We start from the raw sequence: 24,610 nt of genomic DNA on the forward strand, positions 1-24,610 counted from the left end.
AGAAGAGAAACACTCTTTTCGTCTATAATACCCATAAATCACTTTATTTACAGAGTACACCTTGGGGACTCAGGGCCAATCTAGTGATAGGATTTCTCTTCTATTTGCATCATGTCAGCATCTGCTCTCTTCATGTGAAAACAAAAAGCTGCCCAAGGACATTATAGCACTTTCACACCCTGAACCACCCATATCCCAGAGAGCCTGCCTAGTTCAGTCAGTTATAAGCACACTACATTTTGCATTTCCTACCATTGCAGTATCGAAAGTGTTTAGCTGAATATGTGATAACACTGACTGGTAGAGCAGCTCTTGTTCAACTTCAAACAAATATAAAACACTTCTTTATTTGAAAAGCTGAAGTCAAATGCTCCAAGACTTCTTTCAGAAAGTGATCATGCGGCAAAACGATGAGCATACAAGGTGAACACCAGTAAATACAGTCAGAAGTACACGCTCCACTCCCAAGACTTGTTCCTACTGTTCAATTATACTGTGGTAGACATGGCTTGTTAAACGATTTTCACACGCCTAAGGAGCCAAGTCTGGCAGTGATTTTTTTTTTTTTTTAATTTAAATAAACATTCTACTCCTATATATACATAGTGCTTTTAAAGAGAAGCTCTTGATTGTGCTGACTTACTGTATCAAGAAACAGTCATCTCCAAGGTAAAAGGTAACAGCCAAACATGAGAAAAATCACAACAGGAAGAAGAGAAATGATGTTCCAGATATGAGAGCAAACGACGCTGCTTTCAAAGCATGCTAGGGGCTATGCAGAGCCCACTTATTGCAGATAAGAATTCAGATTGAATTTTGGAGGTCTAATCTGAAATACAGAGGGTCATACTATTCCTGGGGGTAAGCAGCTCCAGAGATCATCAGTGTTACAGGAGGAGGCTTCTTCTACCAAATTACCATCACTCTTACTTGAATTCCCATCTTCTGGTTGTGTATTAACACAACGATCTTGTATCATCTTAACCTCAGTCTATCCTTTTACCTCCACAAAAGCACAGGCCAGAAAGGGAATTCCAGAGTTCAAGCTCATTCTCTTGGTGGATCATAAAAATCACAGCATAACCATATCATACAAAAGGTCACCCACTGGGACCTGATGAAAAACAAGGAAAAACAAAACAAGGAAACCAAACAAGGAAAAAAAGCAAACAAGGAAAATCCTTAAACAAAGAAGGAAAATCTTTGAAATCATCAGTCCATCCACATAAGTGCTGTTAATTCATGATGATCTTGATTCTTATAGCTAGTTCTAAATTTTCAACACAGTATGTGTCTTTTTATTTAAAAAATACAACCTACATTTGAATTTCTACATAAGAGCACAGATGTACACAACACTTTGCATGCTAAATACGTGGCTTTATAGTGGCTTAAATTTCACACGTGCCCATTATTTCAGTGGTAAATCTGTTCTGACATCGCTTATTGTTATGGGATCCAAAAAATACAGAGAGTGCCTAACATGCGAGTTTTGATAGCAAACAGGCTATCTACAGGGAGGCTCAACAGACAGTGAAGGAAAAAAGAGGACGATCAGTCGTCAGTCAGACTCTCTTTAATCAGGTTGAAACGCTTTGCTGTGGAGAGGGGGGTTCAATCTCTCCAATCCACATTCCCATCCCTCATGCTGCTTTCTTAATTAGCAGCAAGTGGACAACAGCTGTCAGTAGCCTGGAGGCCAGAAAGTTATCAGCAAAAAGGGGGCGCACGTGTTAAGGAGAGAGGCATGGGGGCAGCCACAGAACGGGTCTGTTAAATCCATGAGTGGTCAAGACACGCAAGAGAACCGGCCGCAGCCGAAATGGCACACAAACGCAGGGCCTCGTACCCTGACACTGAGAGGATGCTCTTCCTGCTGGCTTTAGTCTGGTTGTTTTAACATATGACTAATTGCAATTTTTTTTGTTTGTTTTTAGTATTCCCATAACAGGAAAATTTTAACTGAGAATAGAAGGAAATGGGAAGGCCATCCTAATGTCTTGATGGAAATACATGGGGGTCAATTCGAAGGCACAGTGTAATAAAGTCTTCAAGACTGTTCCTGAGGTTTTAAGCAGAAAAATTGAAGCACAGGAGAGAGGGGTAGAAAAGATGTTTTACTTAAACAGCAGAAAGAAACTTTAGCAGAAGATATAAACTCAATCAGAGGCAACTAGAAGCCATAACCTCAAATAGCATAGAAGAAAAAAAACTCTACTCAGTCATTATTATTTGTGTATTAAATCCTATGAGTCCAAGTCATTGGTTATGACCTTACTGTGCCATGATCAAAAAGAAATTTCTGTCCTAAAGAGATGATACCCTCTGGTCAAGCCGTGTGCTTATCTGACAACACAACTCCCCGACTCTCTGGATGATCATGAGTCTCTGGGAGATCAAGAAATAAAAGAACAGCTTCCCTGTTGGACATACTAATTACTGTCATTTGTAGCAATGGGGGAACTCGATGCAATTGTAAGCAATAAAATGTATTATTAAAATTTCCCACTGCCCATTTATTAACAAAAAATTGCCATCACCCTAACTTCAACTTCTTCAAAAAAGCCAGGCTTCTTTCAAATTTGGCTTTAACCTACCCAGCAAGCATAGATTTGGAGCAATTTTCTGAGGGCTGTCTGGCAGGCTGCAGTCCTGCCAGTTCTAAATATATACCAGCTTTCTGAGCTTGAACCTACACAAGGGAAGCTGGCCTGAAGATGGAAGCGTTTCCCCAAGCTGCCAGTAGACTAGCAACACATTTAAAAACCCTCATCAAATTAAGTGCTTAATTACAACTCAGACTTTGAGACTCTGGAAATTAGGATAATCTTCTGGGAAATTTATTAGTCTCCCGCAAAAGCAATTGCAACATACAAGCCAAAAAAAGCACAGGGCTTGGAGAGCGTTAGCCCATCAAATCACACCTTGTACTAGATTCCTCACCCTAATTCCCGGAGAATATGAGGTGAGATCTGCAACTTAATTTCATATTCTTGATCCTCCGTGAAAGATTAGGATCAACATAACCAGGAGGCTAAATCATGAACAGTAGTCTCATGTAAAAAGTTGAGAAATGTTTGTTGAGAAGAGTTGATGGAAAGCTAGCTGTGCATGGACCCTCTCACGCTTGACTTGGTGAATGTACTAGAGGCAGGGCCACAAAGGGCACCGCTTGGAGAAGGTCTCAACATAGCCATTCGCACAACCACCTCAATTTTGCCAGCAAATCATGGCAACAGCCTTGCTGGCCCGCTCCATTCCTCTAGGTGGCATGCTCTTTGCATGCAATATTACCTGCATCTTCCTACAAATGGAGAGATGCCACCACTATGCAGCACGACATCTTCCACTCTCGCTACCTAATGTGATCTCAAATGCCTTAAAAACATGAAGTAACAACCCACTCACAGGGTATACAGCTCCAGTGATAAACTGAAAAGCCCACAGAAGCTTATGGAGAAGTAGACATCATCTGACCAAAGTAACAAGTTAAATCATACCAGTAAATGAAACGAGGGCAGAACTTGTACTCGCTATTCTCACCTCACTACAGACAGCACTTCCCATCACCACCCATCATAAAGTCAAAAGTACAGAATATATGCTTGCACAACACTCTAAAAATGTAAAGCTCTAGATAAACACTAAGCATTACACATTTTCCTTTTTGATTCATGAAATTATTGCGTCAAGGGAAATTGAATCTTGTTCCCAAAATAAGCCAGAACATCCCCCATTTCCCATTGCTACCACCCTCATGAGCCATGGCCTGAGAATGGCAAGAGAAGCTCTACTGCTTGGGCAAGATGTGTATGTAAGTTCCTTTGCTGTGACATACGTACCACTATTTGCTGGCACATCCCTATACATCTCCAGGACAACCCTGCTGAATCAAAACCCTGTGACACAGGCTCTTAGACAGGATGCATAACAAGCAACGTGATTGTGCGCACCAAAAAATTGTAAACTAAGAGAAACAAAGGGCAGTGAGAGGTGGCAAAGAAGGAATCATATCCTGGTATCAAAGACAACAAGGAACAATACAAAATGAAAAGCAATTCAAACACAGAGCTCAAATGCAGAATGAAGGAAGTAAAACTGAACATGGGTTGGAAGTATCTCAGAGGTTGAACTAGGAAACTATTGCATTGGGTTTACTTGTACAACGCATCAGCTATATGTCAAGGGTTTTCCCCTTCAGCGGCTTATCTCTGCATACTCAGCTTCCAGACAGGTTCACATTTGGAGTGCAGTACTTCTTGGTTACTCTTTTTTTTGCAAGCCAAAGGTCAGCAGTTCTGCTACAGCCACCCGTAGCCAGGAAGAGCCGACCGGAGCCCGGCGCCTCCTCCGCTGCTCGCAACTGGCATGGCTCGGAGGGTTTTGGACCAAAATAGTAATGTCTTTTTCCAGAAAATGTCAACTACAGAAATTCACTGAAATGTCCATTAACGCAAACCAAACTTTTTGGTGGAAAGCTATGGAAATCCATGTATCAGCCTCGATAAAAGTCAGCTCTGTGATTAAAAACAGAGACAGACTATAACAAAAAAGCCCCAACTTACTGATTAGGAAACTCAGGACAGGGAGGGGACGACATTTCAAGTGTGTGCCCTGTCTAATACAGGCCTTGGTAGAAACCCAGTCTAAGTAACACTGGTGCTACAATGCTAGGGAATGCTAAAAGCCACAGAGCCAGTTGAGATGCCTACTTACAGAGACAGAAACTGCTACATCAACTCAACATGTGATAAATCAAATAAATTTGCACCCTGGAGCAGGAGTCTGGGGAGTGTCCAGACAAGCCTTTACAAATATTAACTAGCCTGAAGTTAAATACCTCTCTGTAAACTATCCTACAGACTTTGATTCCATAAGAACCAGAACCTTTTTCCGATATAAAATTCTGAGCAAGTGACAATATGAAAACAGTTCTTGATACAGCTTAACCACGCTGTGGTGCTGATCATTTAAGCTTGCGCTGCTGCCTACTGATATTAAGGTTTTCACAAGATTTTTCATATGGCTTACTCATAATGAACAGCTGCTCTGGCAACTGCTGGAGTCAGCATGTACTTCCTGCCTTGAAAAAAAGCCATCAATATATCTCAGTGCAGAAACTCATACTCTCTTTAAAACAATTCATGATAGGGTTTAGATATCAACTGGCTACATGCCACCGACACTCCCTTAAACAATGGTTACACCCTCTATACAGCTAAACATTAAATAGCTGAAAGGGAAGACGTTTTATACAAGTTCCCAGGGTGAAACACATCTGAGAAGCACTGGTCTGGGACTGACATTGTTCCACTAAAAGAATAAATATCTGAGTCCAAATCATATTTCCTTCACCACCTTCCCAGACTCGCACAAGAAGAAAATCCATCCGAGCTTTCCTTTTACACTTCTGGTGCTCTGTAACAGAACGAAATCCCAGCATTTTATAAAACTGTTAAATAAATTAGAAGTGCTGCAGCTTACGATTTAACCTTTTGTTGACATTGCTTGCAGCACCAGTGAGACCGCTTGCCAGCCAAAGAGAGGTCTGAAACTCTTTCAGTGTTGACTTTACGCTGAATACAAATGTTGAGTGATCTGCCTGTACAGCGAGTCCTCAACCATAGAGATCTCCTCGCGTAGCAATGCTGCTTACAATGCCGCCACAGTGAGACAGGGTGTCAAGACAAACAGCATTGTATTCATTGCATCTGTTGATTAACCGGCCCAAGAACAGCCTTGTTTCAATCATAGGCTTTGTAAGACGGTACTGAAATGTTACTGTAAGTGTTGAGATGGATGGTCAACAGCTAAAATACAAAAGCATTTGTAAGGAGACTCTCACTGGAGTAATTTGATAAGCTGCTCAGCTACACAAGATGATGGTCTTTATTGACATAGCTCTCTCATATAGTCCGTAACTGGGTTTTATGTTTCAGTCTTGGTTTTTGCAAGCTTTCCAGTCAAAGCTGGGCAAACACACATGTACCGTTACATTTGCAAAGGTGAAAGATGGGTAAAGATGTGGAACCAATCTGAAAATTGTTTATAAAGTTGTATTAGATACTAATCCTTCTCACTTGGGGAGTTTACAATGGCTCTCCTCCGCATTTTGGAAGCTTTCCTTGACCTTGTGGAGTGAAAGACCTTTCAAGCCAACAGAGAATGTAAGACTGGGGCCTTGGGGTTCACACCAACGCAGGAAGCACTGGCCGCACACTGTAGGCAAGCCTCTCCTTCCATTCTCACCTGGCTGAAATGATTTCTGCGATGCCACGCAAGGTCAGTAGATTCAAGTTACTAAAAAATGACATTTTAAACCTGATATCTCTCTCATCCAAAACCCTCTGCAATTCATCTTTTAAGGCTGAGATTATTCATTCCGGCGGAATTATCCACTTATCAGCTTTTATCTCCAAACTAGGTCCTCATGCTTGCAGCTAGGCAAGAGCTCAGGCTGGCAGAGGTTTTGGTTCGCTCCGCTCTCACCAGAGGCCACAGTAACACAGAACAGTCTCAAAAATACTTTTGATTGCAACTCCATGACAAAAGGCAGGTCTGTGCTAAGGAAACTGGCACCAATTTACCGGCCAACACCTCACATAGCCAAGGTACAGAGGCACAAAGCCAGGCTTCAAGTTATGAATCCCCTCTACTGGGCTGGGCCTTAGTTCTTTACATCTTCCTGCACAGGGAACCGTTGTGTGTGTTTCTTCCCCACCATAATTTTATAAAGTAGAATAAAACCCAAGCAAAACCAGAAGGCACAACAGGAAAAGGGCATAAGGACTCCAGTGTTTCCCCCAAAATACACGTAAGCAGAAAGTGGTCAGCAGTGACGTTTGGCTCTGAAGCACACTGGCTCACTAGCCTGGCTGCTATTCTGTTCAGTACTTGTCACAGTCAAGTGCGAAACTCAAGAGGAGCGTGTGGTCAAGTGAGTCAATACCCTGGGTTCTGCAAGTCCTTCTCCCCTACTTTTTACATCTCATCCTTTTGCTACAGCCCTGCCCTGTTCCAGCAAAGCATTTCGTATCGACTGCTCATTTGCTACAAAAGCGGTTGGTTCCATTCACTCGCCCATACTATGTACCAGCACGAAATTCATTTACCTCTCCATCCCTCAGAGCAGATATCCCTGTTCTGCAGGGGCTTCAAAGTAAGATGTGTCCTTTATTGGCAATTATCATGCAAAAAAATCAAAAATCCAGGCAGGTAAGTCACCTCCTGCATTTCACCCAGAAGCCAAGGCAACTACTGCAAAACCTGCAGTTTGCATCGGTAAACATGGCAACGGAATAATGTTGGTTTATCTAATTTTCAATTTTGAGAAGTATGTAAAAACAAAACCAAACAAAACTCAACCGGATTTCTCCTGACAAGCGAGCTGTTGAACTGGCCAAAAATCATATTTTACCCACTGCAAAAGAGAAATTCTGGAGATTCTTCAGCTGGTATGATTCAGGATAAAGGGCATTTTATAGCTGTACAAGTGAGAACATTTTGGGAAAGAGAGATGTTTTTAATTCCCTCTGGTTCATTTAATAAAATCTAAACATCATAGCTTAAAATAATCCTGACAGACAAAGCAGGCCAGACCTTCCCATCCAATACAGCATAACCATGTACTGCATCAAAACTGTTCTATATCCACTCCTTGGGTAAAATAGCAGGGGTGGAGAAAAAGAAACCATTTACATAGAAGAGCAGGAATCTCTCGACCCAGACCCATTTGTTTTACTCTGCAAGTATTGACAGATGAGTAATGAAAACTCTGCTGCAGACACGGGCTCTTCTTCAAGGCAGCATCAGTTAATAAACCACAACCACAGCTGCAAAAATATTAAGGAATTTAACTAAATGACTCCTTCAAGGGCACAGGACTGCAGGAGGAGCCAGCTTTTGTGCTTTGTTTTCATCCCAAAGGTTAAGATCATAGTGTGCAGCATCAACACAAACCAGTGTTACTTTTCTGGATATGAGAGCTTTGAATAACGATTTCATTAAATGTATACTACTAGTATTTCTAGCATGATTGTTTTTCCCACTATGATAATATTTGAAACTTAGCATACTAGGTTGCCAAAGCTTTTAGATGTGAAGTACCTCATCTGAGAAGTATTAAATGATAAAAACAAATGAAAATAATAGTAATAATAAAACCCACAGCCCGTTAGGTCTCCCCACAGGACAAGCCACAGCACTGGTAACATTGCCAAGAATGGTCTTTTGCATGAATTATCAACTTTGGATGCCAAACTCAGATCACGACCTTGATCAACATTCATGTTACCAGCACATGCACGCTGGGAATGATTTCAGAATCAGTTATGCTTTCAGTTGATGGGGGAATTTTTTTTGCATATTGCCAGTGGAGCTCCAACGGCCTGGATGACCAATGGCTGTAACCTTAGCTGGTATTATTTATACCAGCCCCAAGTACTGACAGAACTTGAGAAGTATCAAAACAACGACGTAAGCCATCAACAACCTTCCAACGTTGTTACTAGCACTCTTACACACCTTGTTGCCAGAGACTCTCAGGATTTAGAGATAAACTCATCTGCCCAGCTGCCAGAAATAATCCCTCGGATGTTTCCTTAGTTTTCCCTTCTTTATCATGTTAACTTCAGCCAGAACAAAAAGTGTAAAATACGCATTTGGGTAGTAACCCCGAACACAGATAATTGCGATCAACTGCCAGGGAAGTATTTTTCCCGTGTGCTGCTCCACATAATAAAAAGCCACAACAATCCTTACAACCCCAGGCAATGACACCGGTTACACCAATGTCTGGTCCAAACGATGGGTTTGATCCCTTGGACCTTGGCGCTCCCCAGGCTGCCAGCCAAATGGAAGCTCGGAGTTGTTCTCCTGTGCATCGCTTGCGGTATACCTGATGTCCCCAGGGAGCCCTAGAAGTACTACCAGTGAAATGTACACCTCGGATTTGAGGTCTAATGAACAAGGCTGTAATTCAGGATAAAACCTAACAGTAAGAGCTGTCAATGCATATTTAAAAAATTTATACAAGTGCTTTCACCCAAGACAGACAGGAGCAAAACATCTTTGTTTAAAGTCTACCTGGAAATATACACAGACAGTAATGAGAACCAAATTCTCTCTTTACACAGTGTTTAAGGATTCATTTGCCCTGACATTTTAACTATGATACTTTGGCTTTTAACAGCAACCCACCCTTCACTGCCCTCGATGGGCTCCTCTGAGCTGTCCCCAAAAGACACACATATTTGCTTTTCTCCCAAAGGATTTTGCTTTTCCTTGGTATTCCCTGTTCCAGGCCAACCAGTTCACAATTCAAGTAGTCTTTGTTCTAGCAGCAAAGGAAAACATATTTTTAATCAGTCTTTTTACCTTTCAGCCTGATGCCAAATCATCACAGGCTTTTCCTATAGTCTCTGGTGAAAGATAGGCATTTCCAAACCAACGTAACAACTATCAAATCCTTTTGACAACTGCTGGAATCCACAAGGGACTAGAAATTATTAGAACAAAAATTATATATATATAAAAAATATTTGAGACTTTGTACATTTGTCTATTTCAGTACAGGTGCAATTTTGAGCCAGCTTCACAAAACTGACTAATTCTGAATAAGTATATTCTCAAATCACCATAAATCTCTCTTTTATGTATTTATCTTACCTTCACAAATTTAGAGGCAAAAGCTTAAATGACACAATCAGTTTTTAATTAATACAAGTGTGCTGGTGCAAGAAGTTTAGTGGAGAAATGAGGAAAAGTTTCTAGGGAATAAAGAATTTATATTGTTCATCCTTAGACCTTGCCTATACATGAAGGTTGCATCAATTAATCCAGCTGAGGTTAAACTGGAGTAGCTCACTGCACAATTTTCCTCATATTTTTTTCAAAATACAGTCAGATTTATCATAGAATCGTCAAGGTTGGAAAAGACCATGCTTGTGAATTTTACAGTGCAAGATAAACGGAGACAAGTTTAGACTGACAGACTGCTTATGCAACTGAATGAGCATAAGCTCCTAACGTTAGTTAAATCATCAAACAGCAAACTACATCATCCAGGTCTTATTTAAAAAAAAAAAAAAAAAAAAAAAAAAAAGCTTTTTTCTATGAGCAGCAAAACTGGTGAATCTCTATCTATTCTTCTTCCAACACAAGAAATCTAGCTTCTTTGCATCAACCTTGGCACCCCTCTGAACAAGAAGCACTACGTGTGTTAGTGATTGTGAAATGACGTGTGTACCAGTTGACATGTGGGACAGCTACATTTTCCCTTTTGCCATAATGAAGGCACTATTTGTGGTCTCTTCATTCTACTCAGTCTTCTACAGAAAATGTGGAGAAATTTAAATAAATTTCTAATATCAATTCCTCTGTAAAGTTTGACTGAAATTGGCCAAGAGGTCCAAAAGTTCTAACAGAGGACGGATAAGCCATCACTATTTCCTTATGAAAAGATGCTACAGATTAAGTAAGAGAGGTACAGACAGAAGAAGCAAGCTTACCTCTGAGCAGACGTGCCAAGTTACGCATCGAGACTCAGTGGTTCTTCTTTAAAGGGATGCTATACACCCGAATGTCACAAAATTGGCCATATTTGAGAGAGCCAGCTCATTGTAAACAATGTATTTTAAATACCATTTCTTATATTCATTAGAACGTTTCAACAGAGTGGTTCTACAACTTTCCAAAGTGTCTCTCCTGTAAACTACAACAGACCGGACTGACAGAGCAGGAGACAGAAGTGCCACTGTGTCCAGTAACAAAGAGAAAACAGCTATTCAGAGCAAACAGAAAAACTAAGCTGAAAACAGAGAAACTCCCCACCTCAGTTTCTGTCAGTTATGTCCTCCTAGGTATTGCTCATAAAGACACAAGAAGGTGGGGTTTTTTAAGTCATGTAACTCTCAGATGCATAATGTTTTTTTGGTACTGCAAATTTCTCCCACATAGTAGCCCTGGAGAAGTAATTCCAAGCAGTGAAAGAGTAAACTCAACCCCTGCACCACTCTTACCATGCTCCATCAAAAATCTGGCATCAGACTTAACATACGATTTCATGTGACCTTTGCAAGGATATTTATACAGACAAACCACCTCCTGCACAAACCAGTGCTCTACATTTTCTGTAAGTCCCTGTAAATTCATAGATGAGCTCTAACTAAACCTGTTGGTAGACCTCCCTAGTTCCTCAAACTTATTACTCTTGCATATAATTCAGTTTAAAGCTGCTTCTAATTAGAAAAGCAGAAAACATACACTTAAAAAAAAATAAGATGGAAAAAATACATCCAGATAGGGATATTCAATTTCTTTGTATAGGAAAGCTGCAGCACAGATCACTCCCAACACTGAAATGCAAGGTTGCACTGTTGAGCAAAAAGTGGATGGGAACCATCTGCACTTTCTCTCCCCCTACTCCAAATGACGAACCTAAGTTAATATAGTTAGAGCACAAAATGAAAGGATAATACATCACCCAAGGAAAACTGTGTTTTAAACAGTATTGTCCTGCTAACTGAAGCACATCATCAGATGGATTCACTGAGCTCTGCTCTCTAGAATTGGTTGGAATGTGCATCCAGAACTAAAATATTGATTTCCCTGGGTGCCCTTTATCGCATGATGTTTGGTTCATAAGGGAAACTTTCTAAATACAGAATTAATCCCTGAGGCTATTTTACCACCTCTTGGGCAGTATGGACAGGACAGATTGGTAGACTGAGAAGCGCAATAAAAACATCACAAGGTAGGGGATAAAACAACGCATGCTGTACGTTGGGAACACACTCCTTTTGCTCCCATTTTAAGTATTAAAGATTACCTGCAAACTACAGTTTAACAGATACAGAACTACATATTCCGTCTCTTGGTAAAATTCTATCAAGGTTTAAACAACTAACCAAGTTGCAGCATCTCCTTACTCCAACTTTACCAGCTATGGGTAACTATTCTTTGATTTTAACCCTTACTGATTTTTTTCTTTTCTTTCCGGAAGCCTAAAAAGAAAATTCTCATCTCTTTTCTTTCAAAACCCAAGATTTTTGTACATGTGAGGGATGAAATTAAAGATCTTGTTTAGAATATAAATGGGACTGGTTCAGTGAATATGTTAAGTACGCAACAAAGGGCATCCCCACATGAAGCCTTCAGAGAGAAAGAATGAGAGCATGAGAGTGCAAGCAAGCTTTAACCTTTCTCCCTCAGCAGAATAATGATTTAATATTTCCTTAGAGGCACTGATGGCCGTACCAAGATGTTAACTTGAATCATAAAATGCAGAGTATTTTCATGATACCAGAAAAGCTTTACACAAAGCAGCAGAGACCGTCACCCAGGTAAAGTAAGATAACGCAAAACATGCATTTGCTTAATTCAAAGAGCCTCAGCCCCATAATTAACAAATCTCTTCTTCGGGTGCCACCCATGCTCAATCGACCCTCTCGGTGGTATGAAAGGGGGATGAAAAAAAATGAAAGAAACGTGAAACTGAAATGCTAGCCAAAGCTTAGAATCTCCATACAGCTCTTGCCAATTCTCAAATCTTTTAGATTACTTTCCTAAATATGATAAAATAGAAAGCAAGTGTAGGAGAACCATTTCTCCCGCATACCATCGATATTGTTATCTCCCACAACACTAAGTGAACGCTCTGATACAGACCATCTTTTTCTTATACTTGTTTCTATTCACTTCTTCCTTGCTCTCAACATGAAAACATTATCTTACAAACTCCAGAGAAGGTGAGCCATGGTAGCAACGAAAACAGCAAACAGATTTAACATCAAGAGACTGTTTCAAAGCTGAAGAGCTTTAACTGAAATATGCAATGCAAATAAAAGTAGACCAATAATCTGATCCATCGACTTTCTCAGGTTGCTTCACGGATATGCGGGGATATAATTTCTCTCTCACATAGATGAAATCGTTTCCTCTATCAGCATCAATGTCATCCACCACAAGAAGAGATCTGAAATGTATTTGTGAGATCGGATGCTCTGGGTCAGGTAATGTAGCTGTAAATTTGTCAGGCTGCAGTAACGCAAATAGCAGAACTGCAGAACATTCCTTTGGCAGCACGTCCCAACCTGCAGGATTCCTGCAGCTTTTCCGGATTGCTGAAATCCATCTTCTGTCTCTTTGCTTTGGAACAGACTCCCGTGAAAGCCGCCGGGAGCCTCCTCCTTGTCCGCTTTCCCTTTTTGTCATCCATCTGCCTTTTCCTATCTGCTCTACTTGCGCACAACTTGGCCCACCGTTCCCTCCTCTTCTAATATCCAGGGCTTGCCCGTCCTCTCGCTCCTTTTCTGGTCTTTCCAACCATTCCATCAACATCTCCACTTGTGATGTCCCTTTTTCCTTCTCTGGCCACCTTTTTATACACCTTGGAGTTCTGGGGCTGCAAATCCAAACTTGCAAAGGTGAATAAATCTAGCTTTCCTCCAACCAGCTCTCCCTTTTCCTCTAATCTCTACGAGAGCCCCGAGAACGACACACTGTTCTGTTACCATCCCCTCATCCCATTATGCTCTCCAGTATTTCTCAACTGTACACCATGAAAGCCAAGCTTTGGTTATTTAGACAAAACTGACAAATAACAAAGCTAACATTCTTGCAATAGCTACATGATTTTAATACTCCTTCCACACTGCTTCCATGACAATGGCTGAATCCTATAGTTTGCTAACGTTAATAAAAAAAGACAGCTGTAACACCAAAGCAGCATTTCCCAAATATTCAGGCACTTACAGAACAACAAATTTTCGATTGTTTTCAGAGAGAAAAGCCTATTCTGTCATAAATTTGAGAAGCTGAAGGATCCCTCTCCATGCACAGGTTTTTCTCCAGATAATGTAAAGGCTCCACAGGAAGAATACAGACTGGACGGATTCATTTCACTGCTAAGCGACAGCACACAGAGGTCAACAGCTTTGCAAACCGGCAAAAGACCCCAAAACTCCAGATCTCTAGTTTCAGCAGAAGAATGTCGGGATGATTTGCATGTGTGGTGAGGAGCATGAGAGGAAGGCGGCTATCAAATCACCTTACCTGTAGCTCTGACATGTAATTTGTTGTTTTTAATAAAACTCCAACAACTATGTTGTATATCTGGCATAAAGACAGGAGATGCTCTCTATCATCTTACCTTCGCTGGGGTACAAGGATCTTCCAAATTAAACGGTATGATAACTAACAATTAGAGCTGTCACCTCTCAGTAGCCCAACTGAGAACTATCCAGACATCTCCTGTAATACACATAATGATTGAGTGCTTGAATTAAATCTGATTAGCCATCAAATGCCTCTGCCAGGGAAAGGTAAAACATCTCTCTAGTTTCTTTAAAATAAAGTCTAGAAAGTTAACATTTCATGTTCCTCTACTTGTCTACTTGCAGTTAAGATGCTGCAGGCTTCGGAATCGAATGCTCTCCTTTGAAAGGATTTGTAAGTCAACAGCATGGCTCGTTTTGCCAATTCTACCCACAGGCTTTCAACTTTGGAATAAATAAGGAGTTAATGTATAGTTTTTTAAAAAAGACCCACACCTCTGCATCAGAGTCTTTCCAATACAGCACAGATGCGCTTACAGACAGAGTTATTAGAATATCAGCTGAGGTATCAACGACAATTCAGAACTTCCAAAAAGATGAACAAAACCCCAAGGAAGCCTTGAAAAGCAGTTAGAGATATACTCCCTTCCCTAGGAACAGATACCAGGTTTCTTCCACTCATTGCAACAAGTAAAGCCATGCCGATGGATACCAGGTCCCTTACAAATAGGAAATGTTCTCTGCAAGTGAAGCAATGGACCTGGATGAGGGACATTTGCGTTACGATCTTGACTGACAGCGAACATCCACCCATCTCTCTGCTTGCCAGGAGGTTAGCAAGAGCCAGTAAGAGTTACCACCACATAAAAATCACACCAATAGATATATTTAGTCATTGCGGTTCAAAGAAAACGACTGCTTGCACTGAAAATAAATTTAGCAATTGTTTCCAGTTTCTGCTTTTTCACTGACTAAGGCACAACCCAGCTGCTTCACATTCCAGTAGACTTCAGCTGTCTTTTTTCTCCACTCCTTGTCCACTTCCTTCTTACAACTGCTATGCCCATCTCAATCTTGCAGCAGTTATCCCACAGGCTGCATTTCTGAACGCTCCAGTCTTGAAGCTATGCAACAGAACACCTGTCAAGCCTATGCCGACTTAGAAAAAATGCAAAATTCTGCTCTTTGTGCCATTTTGTAGGAAACACTAAATAGCGATCACCTCGTACCTGTATTTTGCCTCTACACAAAACAAGACTGAATTGTTGATGCTTTTTAAACAAGTTACAAGAAAACACACGTGCAATGTCACTATCCGAGGGGCATACAGTAGGAAATGCAGTCGGTGCTAAAAGCCCAAGTAAGGAAGACTTGGAACTGAATTTTTAGGGTTGTGAAGTGAGTCTTGAGAAGAGTTTAATTTTCAGATTCCGGGACAAGTTTTACAGAGAATTTTTACTTCGTTTGAAAACCACCAGTAGAGCAGCACTTACACTGGTCAACTGCAAAACTTCTAACCTGAAAGCCTTCACGTATACTGAAGAACATGGTACGGTGGTGAACGCACAGCTGCACTGAGAAAGAGTTCTCCCTAGTAACTCACCTAAGCAGACCTTAGACAAAGAGAAACTGCAGAAAACTGTACAAGTGTAAAAAACATGCAGGATAATTTCCATAGAATGATCCAAGAGATGATAACAGTTCAAAACATATCCTCCCCAAAAGTAAGATTCCCCGGGAAACTTCACATTAATACAAAAACATTGACAGACGCATAATTCAGAATCATGTAAATTGGCGTGGAGGACTCTGAACAAACATTAAGTTCCTATAAAGACGGGAATAAGCTGGCCTCCTGAATTGTTTCTTCCGTTTTGCCATTTTCCTTAAGAACAGAGTTCTCCTGGGATTACCCCTAGATGTTTATACCACCAATACTAAAGGAGGAGACTTCAGAGATGAATTTGCTTATCAGGGAAATGCTGATGAGTAAAAGGTGAAGACAACAGCATTTTCAGTCTGCTGGGAATAAACACATCCAGTTGAGTCCTGAGCAGGACAGAGATAACTGACTGCACTCCAGGTAGCTAATGCTTGAAACAGTTATCTCAAACAGCCTTTAGCAGACAGCTATTGAAAAAGCAAGCTTACGTGGGATATGAAAACCCTGCAAGAAATTACAAGATTAAGACTGAAAACATCAAGTAGAATAAACCTTCAAAGTATGGCACCCATATGTTCTTTGGTTTTAATAAAGGGCATTCTCGAATGGACCTGCTTCATGGAAGAGCTTTTGTTTTGGACCTGATGGTGTCTAACTGCTCCCTTATTCTCCCTGAGCGACGCAGAATAGTTCAACTCCCTGGAGCACGTAATCCACCAGGTAAATAAACACAGGAATTCATGCATTGCCATGGTAACAGGAAAGCCAAGCAGAACCTGTGACCATCCCCACTCTTTCTTGGCATCCCTATTTTGGATTTTAGATCAAAACTGTAAGACTAACTAGGGTGAGAGCAAGTATCTCCTGCAAGTGAAGACAAAAAGTCACAGTTTACAGTCACGAAAAACCCACACTGGGTGCCATTCCTTCTCTTCAAGTTAATGGGGATTCTGCTTCCAAAAAGTATTTGGAAGCCTCCTGGCTGGAGCCTAACGAAACAGGCGGTCTAATACTAGTGAAAACAAAATATACTGTCTCACTCTACATTACCAGATGGCTCCCCTTCACTCCAAAGCAGTGCTCTGAATCGCTCTACAGTGACCCTTCTGTTGATTAAACAACAGTACAGAGAGGCTCCAGATTGAGCCCTGTCCGCTCTTCTTGGTGGAGAAGATGGTAGCTGTTATTTCTAATCATTTACTATTGTTTTTTATTAAGTGCCGACAAGGTGTTTCATTTAAGGACCCAGGGAGCAGATGTATGTAAGATCTCTAGGGATCTAACCCTATAAGGTAACACTTCTTTTCCCAGCAGCCTGACTAGATGAACATGAGCGTCAAACCAAAGCCCAAGCCAACTTCCAAGTTTGTCAAGATGGCTTGTTATCAGGCAACAGCCTATTTTATTTACAACATAATGGGTTTTGCATGTATTTCCGTTCCCATAAGAAAAAAAACAATTTCAAATGTACACAAATACGCAGACCTTAGACCTCATAGCGTTTGTTTCATGACTCTGTATGCTTTGTTCTGCTACTGTATACATTTTGACAAATACTATCCCAGAATTACTGCGGTATTACAGACTGTGTTTATTCGGTGATGCTATTAACTGAACTGTTTGTGTCAATCAGAAGTTCAAACATCCAGAAACAGTGATCAAGACTGTACTGCACTGAAACAGCTGGCTTCCAGCCCTCCTTCCCTCCCCTTCCCTGTCTCTTCTCCTCCAGTTTATATTTGGACTGGATTTAATTTTTTTTTAAATACCCTTCTTCCAGAAACGAAAGTACAAGCAGTTGAAAGAGGACAGTTTCCCAGATTTACAGTTTCTCTTGTTCAGCAAATCATCACTACGATACACACCCACTAGAAAGAGTGCCTCCACATCAAGGCTTCACCCACTCCATCTTCAAAACTGTACATTTACAGCACTGACCTGGGGATGGATCCTGCATGATGTCTTGAGTTCTTCAATGGGAGTTCAGTGTGTTGCAAGGTCGGGTCTCTAGGTTGCGCAGCGTATGATTTTTGTATGGTATTTTTGGCCTTTCTGTTCTATTGTTTATGGAACCGCACTGCGTTTGTGTGTGTCTACAGAGTCATCTTCCCGCGTTTGAACTCTTCACGCTGCTTCGCTGGTGTGGAGTTATATTTACTATTCTCACAGGGTTATTTACTGCACGCGAATAAACAAAACGTGATCACTTATTTATACATCTGTAATTACTGTCTATAGCACTATCAGCAGTTACTAAAATCCCAAGCCAAATTCACCTCTAGCATAAACAAGTGGCAATTATTTTAGAGCTGGCCCCAGGTCTACATATGCTGCTAACACCTTCCTTACTCAGTTCCCCACTTCCCAGACAAACAGTTGCAGCGATATACCAGTAAGCATTGAAAAGACATAGCCAGAATCCCAAAGCAAAGCGTTATGTTGCGATTCTATGTAAGGGATCGTGCATCAGATTAACCTATGATATTTCTGGAGTAACATTTGTCCCGTGATGTGATGCACGCTTGTGAGACAGTAACTTAGCGCTACGAGCTGGAAACATGCCTACGTACTGCACTTAAAAGCCGGCTGCCAGGCAGCCAGTCTGCTTATCCCTGGCGGCTGCTCCAGAACCCCTATCGCAGGAGAACATATTCGTATACAGTGCAGCGCAGAAGCCAGAACAAACCAGGACTGAATGATCAAAACCAGAAAGCACTGCTACCAACTTTACTCCTTTGAAACAGGAATCTTTCCTAAACGGGTGGCTGCTGTCCTGGAAAGCTTGAACGCTGTACCTCCCACGCCCTGACTCAGACCTCTACGCTACGTTCCCCAGTTGGAAACTGCCTAGCTATTCCTTACAATAAAAAATACAAAACAGCATTGATTTTTCTCTGCTAATTAAATGCAACATAATTAAACTGAATAACTTCACTGCTTGATTTGCAAAACACTAATTGAATCTTTAAACATACTGCTCCCGCTACACAGAAAAACAGGGACGTTCAGCCATCTAAAGTGACAACTGAGAACCAGACACGACTCCAGAAGCACAGAGAGACAACATGATCCGTGCCTGAGCCTTTCCTTGCGAGAGCAGAGGAGATCTCAACAGCCTCCCCCGGCTCTGGCTCTAGGCGAGCACCCCAGGTTGAGGGCAGAGCTTTGCAAGAGAGAGGAAAAAATGAGCAAGTTCCCTCTGACATTTGCCCACAGACTCATCTTTTCTGATCTTGCACAAACACCAGAAGAGGAAAGTTGGAGAAGTTGCAAGTAATCATTGCGTGTAGGCCCGAAAGCGTTGCAGCGCCCCGGCTTTGCTGATGCTTTGCTACATGGAAAGAACAGCAGGGGTGCGGGAAAATAAAATAAAAAAAAAAATTAAAAAGGAAAAAAGGGGGAAAAATAAAAAGGAAAAAGCGGACGAGAAGACAAAAAGCCTGACCCAAACGGCGCCCGGGCAGCCCAGGACCAGCCCCCGGCAGCGCGGCGGTGGGGGCGCCGGGCAGAGCATCCCCCCGCCGCTCCCCAGGCCCGGCCCCGGCCCCGGCCCCGGCCCCGCTCCGCCTTGACAGGAGCCTCCCGCCGGCCCCGGGGCGCCGGAACCCGCCGGCGCGGGGGGCCCTGCCCGCCTCCCCCAGCCCCGCCGGGCCGCGCCAGGCCCGCGGCCGGCGGCTCGGGCAGCTCCGGCGGGCCGCGGCGGCGGCGGGGCGGCGCTGAGGGGAGGGAGGCGAGCGCGGCCGACCCGGCGGGCTCCCCCCCGGGCCTCCCGCGGCGCCCGGCCCGCTCACCTGCTTTCTCGATCTTGCCGGACATGTCGGAGCCGGGCTCGGCGCTCAGGCCCGGCCGCGCAGGTAGCCGGCTGAGCGGCCGCGGCGCGGCGCGGGGCGGGGGGGGGGGGGGCTGCCAGCCGCCGCCGCCTCCCGCCTGCTGCCGGCCAGGCCAGCCGCGATCCGGGAGAGGCGCTGCGGCGGCGGCCTGTGGAGCTCGGCGCCGGCGGCGGCGGCGCAGGCAGCGCCCGCCCCCCGCCCGCTACCGCCGGGCCGCGAGGGGAAGAGGCGGCCCGGGGCTCCCGCCGCACACGCAGCCCCGCCGCCCCGGGCCGCAGCGCCGCCTGCCGCCCGAACCGAGGAACCGCCGCCCCGGGCCGCCGGGCGGGGCTGGCGGCGGGGCGGGCAGGGCCGCGGGCAGCCCCCGGGTACCTCCGGGCGCTGGGGGCTCCGCAGCCGGGGAGCGGCGGCGCCTCAGCGGGGTCCTGACAGGGGCCGGCGGCGCTGGGGGCAGGCGGCGGCCTCGGCAGGGCCCCCCCGGAGCGCTGGTAGGGGACAGGCAGGGGACAGGCAGGGCCGCGGCGGGTGCTGGCAGCGTCCTCAGGGAAACCCTCGCCCGGGTCCCCGCGGCTGTCGGCGTGGCGGGACTCGGGAGGCCGCGGAGCCCCGGGCAGCTCAGTGCCAGCGGGCCGCTGCGGGCCCCGCTCCTCTCCCCGGGCCTCCACCGAGGGGATGGGGGAAACCCGAAAGAAGGAGACGTCCCTGGGGGCAGCCCTGGGCCTCTTGGGCGGTTTTCCCCCCAAAACGCAATCCTCTGTATGCAGGTTTGGGAAGAGCAGGGACCCGCTGTCCTGCCCGCCCATGCTCCTGGCCCTTGAGAAGCTCGTCAGGCCTCGCTGGCGCGCTGCTTTTTTCCAAATTTGCTACTACGGCAGGATCTTTCTCTTAGAGGAGTCAGCAGCAGCATTACCATTAACCAAAGGGGAATGAGGGTAGGATTTGTGCAAACCCCAAGACGTTTTTTAACTCAGACCTGACATTGGTGCTGCTGCCACAGAGCATCCTGTAAATACCCCAGCTGCAGCACGCACGGTGGCTTCGGCTGACGCAAGCCCAGGGTCGCCCGCTGCTGCTTCTGGGAGCCCTGCAGGAGCCGCAGGCAAGGGCTGTGCTCCAGCTGCCAGCTGCCCGACACCCGGAGCTCTGCTGTGCTCCAGCTGCCCGACACCTGAAGCTCCACTGGGCTCCGGCTCCCGGCTGCCCGACACCCAGAGCTCGGTGTTTGCCATCCTGACCTAGGCGCTGGGTTTCATTTGCGCCCAGGAAGCGGTGGCAGCTCCCTGGGGAGAAGTGGGTTCCCTCTAGCGGGAAGCGACAGCAGGGACGGCCCTGGGCAACAATAAAACGCTTATGGTCCTATTTGAAAATTAACTTATTTCTACAACTTAATTAGGGACAAATGTCACAGCAGTACCTTGACTTGCAAGTTGTGCCCTGTGCTATGGGCCAACACATCTCTGAAGCCTGCCGAGCCGTCAGAGGCTGTTTACTTCCCCCCTATCGAATAAATCATTCACGAGTCTGCTGGTTTTGTAAGCTTCACACGCAACTTTTAAAGTGACTTCATCAGCTTGTTTAAACACCTCACACAGTTGGGGCCGGGCACAAGCTATAGGAGGAAATCTCTAAAAGGGAGAATATGCATTTTTTTTTCTCATTAATTTGTTTTTGAGAGGCTTGTGGAGAGTTCCTGAGTGCATTTGCTTAATAAATCTAAACGAAAAAGATTTGGGGACAGATTCTTCTGTTACTTACACAGGTGTAAAAGGTCTTATAGCCACACTGAGCTGTGCTGAGTCACTCGTATTAGTGAGCAATAGTAACTAGGAGCCGTAGCGGGTGCTGCTAATGTGAGCAGAACCGGCTGTGAGTACACACAGGAAGCAGATGAAGTAAGAAGCTGCTATTCTTACACCCTCCGTTTTCAGACTTGGGCAAGGAAAGAGCGTGTGTGCAATAATGTGTGATATGAACAGAACAGCTACTAAATTGGAAGGTCTTTTCATAGTCTCTGATATAAAAAGCCCCGTTTTGCCCATGATGGATCGCCTTCGGGGGATGCTGGAGTTTCTCTTGTGCTTTCTGCATTAAGATGTAACTCACAGCACCGGGAAAACCTGATGTTTCTAAATATCCCATTGAGTTGATCGGGGGAAAAAAAAAAACACCCCAGAGCTGATTGTGTCAGCGTGAATGTGCTGTTACGGACAGAGCCGGGGCCAGAGAGCAGGAGGAGAGCGGTGAAGACAGACGTGACTTTTCATGCTGGTACGTAGTGGCGTGAGACCCTCTGGAGGTGTTTCTTGCTGCAGGCTGGGGAGAGAGAGGAAGGGGATGACGGTAGCTGGTTACCTTCAAGAGGGAGCAATACTGAAGCACCCTGCAAAGAGGCAATTTTTCACGTGCCAATGCTACGTCAGGAAGAAGAGGAGAAGCATGTGTTGGATCTTGGTACCGATGTGGATACCTGCTTTGTTATCAGATGAGAGTGCGGTGCTAAAGTTCACCTGGCAGCAAGAGGCATGCGAGGCGGCGGGGCAACAACCGGAGCCTCCTTCTCCAAATGTTTCTTTGCTGGGAGAAACTACCGGGCAGCAAACCTGCCAGCAACTCTCGGCCGGTGGTCGGTCTCCATGTGCAAACCCCTCCGACTGAGGCTGCTTCAGCCTTGTCCACCTGTGCTGACAGCAGCTAGGGAAGGCCAGCAGACACCAACTGCAGCCCCACAGGGTCAGTTCCTGCAATGAGTCACGGAACTCTACAACTGACCCGTTGAGCAGGGGAAATTGTGCAAGAAATGCCAATAAAACTATTGAGATGTGCAATTAGAGAAGAGCTCTCCTGCCCTCTAGTGCCCTTCCCCTCGCCCGGGCGGCTGCCTCCCACCCCAGCCCTCGCTCTCCTGCTCTCCTCCGGCTTGTGGGGTCTGGGGTCGGGGCTGGGGTGATGCAGTGTCCGTCCCTGCTGAAATGCCAGGAGATAGCGGCATTTCACCCCCAAACACAGCTGTCCAGGTGGGTTTCAGTAGCAGGGAATAACTGGGAGTACATAGAGAAACACAATTTAGCCGACTACCTTCTTGCATGATGGCTTCGGGACTAGCACTGGCCTTGATAAGGTCGCTGGTCAGTGTGGTTGCAATTTGATTAAGACACAACCAGTTCCCCGTAAAGACCTTATTCAATATGCACGAGGATCCCCGAGTGACAGCTACACCGCGGTGACCTGATGTGCCCCTGCCGCCACGCACGCTCGGCCCTCAGGGTGGAAAGCTTTGCAACAGGAAAGAGGTGAAAAAACTTTAGTGCAAGCAAACTAATGCAAAAGGAAAGATTCCCACCTCCTGTTAATGGCTGCAACTCCTCTGAGGTCTTCGGTGGTGGAAAAAATAGTAGTGAGATGCCAGCGTATGGGGGAGGAGAGGAGTTGTTCAGGGAAGGAGCACGATCACGGGCGACAGGCGCTGGGCGAGAGACTCAGAGGGGCGATGCAGAAAGGGCCAGAGCCGTGACTTGACGTAGGCAGGAACAGAGCTTCTGTACCAGTCCCCTGAAAAAATAGATACGTGATGTCAGCTGCATCACTTCATACGAGCAAAAAAAAGCACAAATGGGAGACCTTGCTTTTGGGTACACCCCCACTTTCACCTCCGTGAGGCAGCCTCTGTGTTTTGCGGGGTTTTTCAGGGCAGTGCCTGGCTGGTGGTCCCAGCTGCGGGACGGCCCCTGCTGTGCTACGCGCTGGAGGGAGAGGCAAGCCGTTATTCGGAAAGCTGGTGGTGTGGGCAATGGAGCAGGCGGAGACGTGGTTTCCCCTGTGGATCCCCCCCATCGCTGCAGTCCGCGGCCGTGGGGGTCTCTCCCTGCCCCGCACCCCGCCGAGCCCCCGGGTGGGGGGAATTTTCTCTGGTTCAGCCACTCCGATACATGATTGACAGGACTTGTTCTCTACCAGCTTTTTTTCCTTTAAAAAAGGGAAGTTTGGGTGCTGACTCTAGAGGGCAGCAGATGCCGGCACATGGGGCTGGGGGGCCGCCGCGCTGACCCCCCCTGCGCCCGCCGCGGCCGGAGCCAAGCACCCGCTCCCCTGCAAGGAGGGAGGACAAAATTCCCGGCGCTCGTTATCCCGAGGAAGCGGCCGTGAGGATGCTCGCCGAAGGCGCCCGCTGACCTCCCATCGGAGCGCAGAAAAGGGGAGACCCGGAGGCAGGGAGACATCAGGGTGGGCAGTGAGGGGGCTCATCCCCGTCTGCAGGTGGGACATCCAACCCTGAAACATCTTGGTCCTTTCCCTGCTTGGTCACAGACTTTTGGGTTGGTTTTTTTTTTTTTAGTTCCCCAGACAAATCTCCAAAAGGAATGAAGTACCAAAACCAAACATGGAAAATCTCAGCCCAAATCCCCAGCCGCTGCCTAGCCCCGCGAGCTTGTGCCCCTGCCAAGGCAGGGCTTTGCATCCGCAGACCCCCTGCCTCGGGCTCGCTGCTGGCTTCAGGAGTCCAAGCCCGACAGAGCCTTTGGCTGCTCGAGATGTGTCGCTCACTGTTTCAGGGCTCCCCACCTGTAAAACACAGACAGCCCTGCGGACTGGATGCGTCGGTCACTGGGGCTCGGTGGGTTAACCAAAAAATAAATTGCATTTTCAGATGCCTTAAAGTAGCAGCTTCAAGTGAAGATTTTTGATATCCCTCAGTCTTTTGTGAAAGCAAGTAAATAGGAAACAACTTTTTGGCCTCATGCTGCCAAAGGAGGATGAGGTGGGTTTGAGGAGGAAGGCTGAGAAGAACTTCAGGCCCTGGGATTATTAAAAAGAAAAACAGAGAGAGAGATTAACAATCCCCTTGTACATTTAAAGTAATTAGGAAGGTGAGGGTGAAAGGAGAAAAAGCTATAAAGGTTCTTTCTCTGGCTTAATCTTATCCCTCTTCTGGGAACTATATTTCACAGTGGGAAAATAAGCATGTGAATCACCACAAAATATATATTGGCTAACACCAAAGGGAGAGGCTAACAAGCTGTCTGGTACCCCAAGGTGTTTCTGTCAGCACTTGCTTAATGGTCAGA

General features: G+C 45.3%; 1 protein-coding gene across 8 annotated transcripts in view; it reads right to left on the reverse strand.

Moving 5' to 3' along the window:
• The window catches only part of RAPGEF1 (Rap guanine nucleotide exchange factor 1), an 89,747-nt gene extending 69,993 nt beyond the window's left edge, over positions 1–19,754 (reverse strand). For 4 of the 8 annotated variants that reach the window (XR_015703688.1, XM_087752989.1, XM_087752988.1 and 1 more), the window contains exon 1: positions 19,509–19,753. Coding sequence is in view for 7 of the 8 variants with exons in the window: in XM_087752989.1 (XP_087609115.1) it covers positions 19,509–19,533 (25 nt within the window). In the remaining variant the exon portion in view is untranslated. Of the gene's footprint in view, positions 1–17,655; positions 17,896–19,508 lie in introns of all 8 variants that reach the window. The other 4 variants (XM_087752987.1, XM_087752986.1, XM_087752990.1 and 1 more) reach the window with 4 other exon arrangements.
• Positions 19,755–24,610: the final 4,856 nt, after the last annotated feature.

The sequence above is a fragment of the Nipponia nippon genome, unplaced genomic scaffold (assembly GCF_047370975.1).
Source record: "Nipponia nippon isolate SJK-2023a ecotype South Korea unplaced genomic scaffold, ASM4737097v1 scaffold_16, whole genome shotgun sequence".
NCBI lineage: Eukaryota > Metazoa > Chordata > Aves > Pelecaniformes > Threskiornithidae > Nipponia > Nipponia nippon.